The sequence below is a fragment of the Dipteris shenzhenensis genome, chromosome 26 (assembly GCF_047967505.1).
Source record: "Dipteris shenzhenensis isolate YYH24624 ecotype China chromosome 26, Dip_SZ_1.0, whole genome shotgun sequence".
Taxonomy (NCBI): domain Eukaryota; kingdom Viridiplantae; phylum Streptophyta; class Polypodiopsida; order Gleicheniales; family Dipteridaceae; genus Dipteris; species Dipteris shenzhenensis.
In genome coordinates, this window is record NC_141621.1 from 43,275,386 (window position 1) to 43,283,291 (window position 7,906).

The 7,906-nt window shown below is 45.5% G+C and overlaps 1 protein-coding gene across 3 annotated transcripts; it reads left to right on the forward strand.

Annotated features, from left to right (window-relative positions):
- Window positions 1-3,529: 3,529 nt before the first annotated feature.
- Window positions 3,530-7,063, forward strand: LOC147885124 (F-box protein At2g26850-like). Of its 3 annotated transcripts, XM_087397779.1 has the most exons (6): window positions 3,530-4,437; window positions 4,530-4,609; window positions 4,812-4,990; window positions 5,096-5,170; window positions 5,830-5,904; window positions 6,562-6,636. In XM_087397779.1, exons 1-5 carry the CDS (start codon window positions 3,880-3,882, stop codon window positions 5,874-5,876), a joined length of 939 nt encoding a protein of 312 aa, XP_087253905.1. In that variant the 5' UTR covers window positions 3,530-3,879; the 3' UTR covers window positions 5,877-5,904; window positions 6,562-6,636. The 3 variants fall into 3 exon arrangements, with proteins under 3 accessions (XP_087253905.1, XP_087253903.1, XP_087253904.1); XM_087397777.1 differs by lacking the exon at window positions 5,830-5,904 and having other exon boundaries at window positions 6,562-7,063; XM_087397778.1 differs by lacking the exons at window positions 5,830-5,904; window positions 6,562-6,636 and adding an exon at window positions 5,291-5,820.
- The last annotated feature ends 843 nt before the right edge of the window (window positions 7,064-7,906 follow it).

Consider the following 7,906-nt stretch of genomic DNA (forward strand, 5'->3'; position numbering starts at 1 on the left):
ACGATGGCTTTGCAGTTTTGGCACTGATGAGATATATTCTCTCTCTTAAAGTACCTATTTATTGAACTTACCTCTGCTCTCCACGCGAAAACCTTACAACCAAATAAAGTAACAAGTTTTGCAACGCAGGTGGAAATTTCGATGATATTATTTTGAGAATTTTTCATATGAAAGCTCACATAGCAAGCTAGCACATTTGGACGAATGTTCCCACTTGCTATGTGCTTGCTTGCGGATGTCAAAGTTATGGGGATCCAATGCAAACCTCTCTAGTAGGTCATGTGTATGTAAAAGCACCTCCCCACGCTAGCCAGTGGCACTGAGGGAGCCTCACTAGCAGCAGATTCTTGCAGCCCCATGGTTGGCGAATGCTGAAAGATGGACTTTTCTTGGCAGTTGAATGCTACCCTAGCTACTTTGATTTCTCAAATTCCAGTGCAGCATTTGGTTGCTGGACTGGTTCAATAGGTACAAATGAGCATTCGTTGTTGAACCTACCTACTCAACGTGCCTTCGAGCTAGAAATTCAAAGTGATGGAGATCTGCAAAGCAGGTTCCACACGGTGCAGCCTGGCAAATTTGTGCAATAAAGACCTGCAGCCTACACGGGGGGACAAATTTACATTTTAGCCTCCCCTGATAGTGGCCTCCCCCCAGCCTCAACCGTGGCGCAGGGATGCCCTCTAAAACCTCTCAAAGTCGGATGCTCACCTAAATGTATACCTGCAAACTTTGAAACATATAGAAAAAACCAAAGTTTGTCTTTAGCTAGCCCTACTATGCTCGGCCAACAAGAGGTTTTTCATGCCTACAATAGGGTGTGAGAATGCCGGGTTCTAGCTCCAAAATTGTTGGGGCATTGAGTGGTAGCCATATGGTGGTGGCAAAATGTGGCATTTTTGCTGAGCTCTCCTAGAGGCCATTCATGCGCTTGAAATTTATAATTAAAGAAAAAAAACCAAGTTGTAGTTATTGTTCGTTCACACATACATATTTTTGAAGCAATATTTAACAATCAGGAGGTAGATGTTCAGACTCTTTAGATAGGAAAGATGATGTGTTTGGAAGACAACGTCCTAGTAGTCATTATTGCTCTTGGTATTCTCTAAGGCCCCTCCTTGCAAGGAGGGCCTCATCCTACAACTAGTTTTAAACCCCAAAATCATGATTGCAAAAAAATGTGTGAACATTTTGATTTGCAGCTAACTAGTCAAGAATTGCAAACTTCCTTCCTCGTGTGAATAGGTTGTTGAAAACTGACAAACTATGTATAATGAAACTTAAACTGACTAGCAAGATTTAATTTTGCAAATTCAAATTTTTGTAAAGTCTTAAAATTTGGCTACTAATACGACTCCCCACTTGGTGAAAAATACTATTAGCCATTAGCAAAACATGACGGGGGTAAGATGGGTGGGAAAAATTGGTAGCAAATTAAGGTTTCGCCACGTGTTCACGTTTGAGATGTTTTTGCACCGCCTCACGTAGGGTATAGTAAGGTTGGGAGCCAGTGGGAGGGTGAGCTAGCCACTTGTTGTTGCAAGCGTGTGAAGCGCGGTTGAGCGATGGGCAGCTGCGTAAGGCGAGCGCGAGACGAGAGGAGGAGTGAGGCGAGAGAAGGGGAGGGCTGAGCGGGGGTGAGAGGCTCAGTTTCGTCACCTGTTGGCTAGGTTCCTTTCCTGTCGGTGCCATCTACTTCTTCCTGCAGGGCTTTTATATCGTCACATGCCTGCACGAGATTCACCTTTTGAACCTTAAGCGCCTCGCCTCTACCGATCGTATTGCGGCTTACCTTGGGCTCCAGATGTGGATGAATATTCGTGTGGAGATTTCATATTCTATTTTAGATTGTTTGTTGATCACTGCCTCTGGCAAACAAATCCCGCCTCTATGCCAAGGCTGTCCTAAATGTGTTGCTTCATGGTCTTAGGAGCTGCGGTGGCATCAGGGATGCTCACAAGCAGGAGAGGCTGAGCGAAGGGAGTGGGCAATGAGGTGGCAAGGCGGAGGGAGGGGGGGTTAGTTAGGTTAGTTAAATTAATTGGATTACATTAATTAGATCAGGGGATTAATCCTAAGCTAAAGTGTTAATTAGATTATCAATAAAATTTTAAGTGAATTTTGCAAATCCAAGAGGTTTTGTAGATGCAATGCAACGTCTGAATGCACAGACAATTGAAACACAAAATTACAAACCCGCTGCAACAAATCCCATCAAATCAAATGCTTCAATGTGGAGATCATGAATTTTGAAGCTTAGTAGACCCACTAATTAGTTAGTGAATATAATAGGAGGTTGCTCACACAACAACAAATATGCCCAAGGTTTGCTCAAATATCCTAAGGTTTTCTACGTTCCACAAAACCAGCCCCAAAATTTTTTGGGGACATTTCTCCACCTGGGCATTAAGGGGCGGGCTCCGTCTAGTATTTCCATGGTAGAATTGCCATGGCAGAGAGCCAGTTGCGCTTCAGCATTTTCACTATGAGCGTTGGTTGCTATGGCCCCTATCGCTGCAAAGCTAAGTGCTACCTCTGGGGAGCCCACTCACCTCTACGAGATGCGGATGAAGCCATACCAGTCTTTGGAAATGGAGAAGACAAAGAAGATCTGCGAGCCTTGGCAAACGTTAAGGAGCATCTACGATTGAAACATGCTTTGATTGGCATTGGCTGCTATTTTGGTGGTGATTGACCGTGTAATTTGGCGGCGGCACCGGCGCAATTTTGGTTGCGGTGGAGGGAATCATTCTTCCCTTTCGCTTTCGGACACATGCTGTTGAGCGGGAGCGTAAATCGCTGCTAATTTAGCGGTTGCCGTGACGGAAGTGGCGCTACTGCGCGTTGGCCGCTTCCGTCTGGATCGCCACCACCGCAATATAGAACTTTTCGAAGCGGTATCGTTGGTTGGGCGGCCGCCCGCAGATTCGAGGAGCGCGATCATGTGGCGCCAAACAAGACCGACGGGTCGTGTAAGTAAGTTGCGATTCGCGAAGACCATAAAGAAGCGGTTCTTGATATAATTGAACGCTCCTCCCTACTACGCAAGAGGCGGGGTCGGATCTCGGAGAGAGAGAGAGAGAGAGAGAGAGAGAGAAAACGATGGACCGCACTGGGGGGAGGATACGGACCACGGTGCGTCTGAGAGAGTTGAGCTCGAGGCAGGGTTCAGGGCCGGACGGGAGAGAGGAAGTGAGCACGCGCTGCACGGGAGCGGGGGGAAGAGAGCTTGAGAGGCTAGGGCTGCAGTGAAGAAGTATCTATTCTGTCGGGAGCCCAACGACAGACTCGGAACGATTGCAGTGGAGAACGCATTAGAAGGACTAAATACTGACTTCGTCGGTAATAAATAATCCGGCAGGTGGATGCAATTCTTCATTCGTGGACTGGAAGCTCGGCAGAGATCTAGGTGGGAGGCCCGAGGATTAGGAGGAGCAGAGAGAGAGAGAGAGAGAGAGAGAGAGAGAGAGGGGGGAGGGGGGGAGCAGTTCCTGCGGAGGAGAAGATTTTCAGAAATGAGAGGCAAGAACAAGTGAAGGCTAGCAGGAGAGGGAAGGACGAGAGGACGTGCATTCCCTGAGGGAAGGACGAGAGAGCGCCCATTCCGTTCGTGGGCGATCTCGTCCAACTGCCTGGGCGGTGACGAGGTGCGCGCGGAGCTGCAAAAAGAGGAAACCGTCTGGGGAAGAGCTCCTCCCGGCGGCCGTTCTCTGCCGGGAAAACTCTTCCTTCACATAAGACCCTTCATCACTGGCTCCCTCTATTTTCCTCCTCTGCGTCTTCTTCCTTTCTTCTTCCCTCCTCCTCCTCCTCCTCCTCCTCCTCCTCCCTTTCTTCCTCCTCCCCTGGCCTTCTTCTGCCCAATGCCGAGCTCATGAGATGAGTAGATTGTCCCTCTCGTTGGCCTCCGGAGCCCTTCACCTCCTTCTCTCCCTCCTCAAAGCCCAGGACTTCCCTGTCTTCCCCCCCATGTGCTTCAAAAGGAAGTGTCTCTCCAGGGTCCAGAACTTTGAGGATGATTTTGCTGCCGCCTCTTTGCTGGACTTGCCGGAACTAGCTATGGAAGAAATCCTCTGTAGACTGCCTCCGGAAAGCCTGTTGCAGATGGCCCGTGTATCCAAGGAGCTGCGGGAAAAGTGCAGGAGCAATTATCTTTGGGAGCCTCACCTCAAGGCAAAGTGGGGAAAGATTGCGCGGCCTGCTACATTCAAGGAATGGTTAAATGGCTTTGCGCGCCTTCATCATAGTTGCACCGCAGATCATCCCGTATGTAAGGCTCTGATTTGGCCCTTGGCATGCGTATGGCCTTTGTTCGGACTCAAGTCTCGAGCACCTGAGAGGATCGAAGAGGCTCTTCCCTCTGATTCATTCATGACATTGTATTGGGCCTTAGAGACTGGCGCTTTTTGGTTTCCAGCTCAGGTCTATAACCGCGAGGTAATGCTCCTCTAGAAGAGTTGCTAATATTCGTTGGCTAAAACTCTGACTTTTCTCCTACGAATCCCTTCCTAACATTGCTGTGCTTGCAGCATGGACATGTTGGTTTCCTTTTATCTTGCTACGACGCAGAACTCTGCTATGATCGTAGAACAGACACGTTTACGGCCAGGTAAATCCCCTCCCTTCTTTTTTACCCTTCCAAGTCATGGATTCAGTAGTTTATCGAGAGAGTTTTTTAGATCTTAGCGGAACAGGTATATTGCCTTTAAGGAGAGCTTGGTCTCCCAGCATGCTGCCTGAGAAGACTCATGATTGCTTGTTTTGAACGCTGAGATGTACGTTATAGCATGGCCTAAGCGTCAGATCTGCAGGTATCCACCTCATGGTTCTCGTACTGTTGTTACCGAAGAGGGTGTCAAGTGGGAAAGGTTGCGCTGTCCCCCTGTTGCCACACCAGCGCATGAGCTGCATTTATCGGATTGTTTAGATGAATTGCGACCTGGAGACCATGTCGAAGTTCAGTGGAGGAGGAATAAGGACTTTCCCTATGGTAAGTACCCTTAAATTTTAATAAAGCCATGGCAATCGGTTGCAGGTTTCGATCGTAGCCTGCTTCCAAAAGGAGTCTGCTGACAATTGTGGCTGCTGTCCCCAGGATGGTGGTATGGAGTTGTGGGTCACCTAGACTCGTGTGATAGAGAGAGTCGACACTGTCGCTGTCAATTGACTGGTAATTAGCTTTTCTTGCTTATATATAGTCTGGTTTTTTCCTATGCATCTGCTTAGGTGTGAAGGAGCTAGATCTTACCTTGTCTCTTCTGGGTTATATATTGCAAAAATACTTGTCAAGCACGAGAAGTGTTGTTGCTCCGGTTCAGTGAGTGGCCTGTTGAAGTGCTGTATGATAGTCATTTGGAGCTGCAAGCGTGCCTTGACCATTGATATCCATGTTTTAGACAGTAAATGTTGGCACTAAGCTATGAGGCAGAGTTCTCGGCCAGTATTGGCGCATCAAAAAATTGCTTGAATCAAGGCAATTAATATTTTGTTATGTCATTGTTCCTGGGCAATGTGGATTCTGGGTCGATATGGATTGTTTACATGAACTACAGTTGACACAGACCTACAGCTTGTACTAGTTTTGTTATTCAGTTCAAAGTGTCTTGACCTATTATGCAATTCATTCTTAAATCGAGAGCCTGCGCTGAGGACAGGTTACTGTACGATCTTATAGTGAGTAGTAGCTGTACAGGTGCTTCTATATTTGTGGCGATGAACTGTTCAACATAACGGAATAATCCTGAGAGTATCAACTATGATTTGATGTCAAGTCTATCATCATCCACTCTGCAAATCTTTTGAACCGATGTTGCTGTATCTAGATATCAGGTTGCCTTATCATTTTTCCTGGAGCAGTTTCAGGATTGTTGCAGTAGCTTCTTCATTCATCACCTTTGATTGCTGGTGAGTCAATGGGTTCTTTAAGTCAAAGCTGTGGCACGTCTCACAGGATTTTGTGGTTGGCCCCATGAAAGATAATAGCAAGAAGAACTTCCGTCGTTGTTGGCATGGAATTCTACGCCTACTGACTTACCGTGATTCCAGATTTTCCTTTGATATTTGTCATTGCCCTGCCAAAAGTCTTAGCAATGGACGCCCACAGGAGTGTGATGTAAAACTTAGCTTATTATGAATTGTTTAGGTTGCACATCAAGTTTGCAAGCCATTTTTGAACCAATGAGCTGATCTTTGTTGGACATTGGTCTCCCAACTTTGCCTAAATCAGTTCATGCCTGTTGTGATTGTTTGAAGTGGATTAGACGCAAATGCTTATATTTTACCAGAGTAGCTCTCAGCCATTTAACATCCGCAAGAGGTGAAAATGGTATCATGGGCTACTGTTAGTTTTGATTTGCAGTCAAAATTAACAATAGCCCTGAAAAGGTAAGCACGTGTGGAACTGCATCCCTTCCATGTGTTTCTCGATCCCTTAATATGCTGTTTCTTAATGGCTGGACTGACAATGCATTCTTGTTAGAAGGGTTGGATGGTGCTCATTGGCTATACAATTCCACTTGTAATAGGTATGACAGCATGTTAACCTTTTTTTCTCTCTGGCAGACACTGTGTGGTTGGAATTCAATCAATACACACTAGGATCTCGATGGAGGCGAGCAGCAGTTAACAGGAAGACACATCGAGAGGAAGGTAACGAGGCTGAAGGTTTTTATGCGGGCATTCGCAAACTATGCTCCAAAGGGGAGATCTCTACATGGAAACAGCTTTGGCCTAATGAGACCTTGGAATAGCAGGGTTTTAATTCATCATTCTTATTCTTTACCTGAAGTACCCTAATTGGGGCTCCAAAAGATGCACTTTTGCGGTGGTCTGCTGCAAAGAGCACATACAGTGGAAATTTCAGAGGGCTGGATTTTACTCCTACATTCAGGCTGCACAGTCACTGTACATAATTCATTGCAAGGATATTTATATGGTTTTCCCTGCCGTAAGCACAGGAGGGTGATTTTTGCCATTAGAAATGAGGACATTACCTCATGGAAATTATTTCTAGACAATATATGTCCTGCTGACATACCAGGTGCCTTGCATAACATATAGCACATCTGAGTATCTTCTTTTGGAAATCAAATCAAGATTTCAATGTTTACTTGTCTCTTCTTCGATGGTTGTAGTGATTTTAGTCTTGAGGCTTTGCCATGTTTGATAGCCGATTCAAAAACGTGTCTTAATCTTGTACTGAGGATATGCTTGCATTCTTTTTCATTGCACTTCCAAATTCTGGATCACACATGCTTGATTAGGGAAAGGGGCTTTCATTTCGAACTCTCAAGAAACTTTAAAGGGTGGCTTTGATTGACCAAAAAATTGTATAGTACTCTAGGTCTAAAGAAATGACTCATTGGTGTAGGGTTTCCACTTTCAGAAAAGGGAGACCTGGTTCTGACCCAATACTAGGTTGCAACCACGATTCCTAATGTTGTCTGTCCAAATGCCCTGGCTAAAGACAATGAGCACAACAGCGAAATGTTAGTGAAATTCCCTTGGGCAATTTCTAGGTCAATGAAACAGCCATGTGTGAACGTAGCTAATGCTAGTTAGCTGCAATTCAGGTCGTGTCACTTGACTGCATTGCGCTTTTAGGTTTATAGCCATGCAGGTTTTGCCGCTGGTTAGTCTTTGTGTTGTGTGTCTCATTGACTTGAAGTTTTTTTTTGGGGAGAAGTGGATGCTAGTAAGGGTGAATTAAGTTATTTAGCTACATGCTGCATATGTATGTTGGAAATGTGTGGTTGTACATGTAGCAACTTCACTCAAGCATAGGGGTCATTTCTTTTTTTTATTACTTGCATTTGAGGTACATGGTTGGAAGTCTTGAAATTAATGGTGATGCTAAAATCATGCATGCTTTTATAGATGAATGAACTTGGCTATCAATATGTGTATG

Bases quoted from the DNA above. Each gene is read 5' to 3' on its own strand.
- LOC147885124 (XM_087397777.1), top strand. From the start codon at position 3,880: ATGAGTAGATTGTCCCTCTCGTTGGCCTCCGGAGCCCTTCACCTCCTT. The intron at 4,610-4,811 runs GTAAATCCCCTC...TCAGATCTGCAG, and splicing joins ACAGACACGTTTACGGCCAG to GTATCCACCTCATGGTTCTC. The intron at 5,171-6,561 runs GTAATTAGCTTT...TCTCTCTGGCAG, and splicing joins CTGTCGCTGTCAATTGACTG to ACACTGTGTGGTTGGAATTC.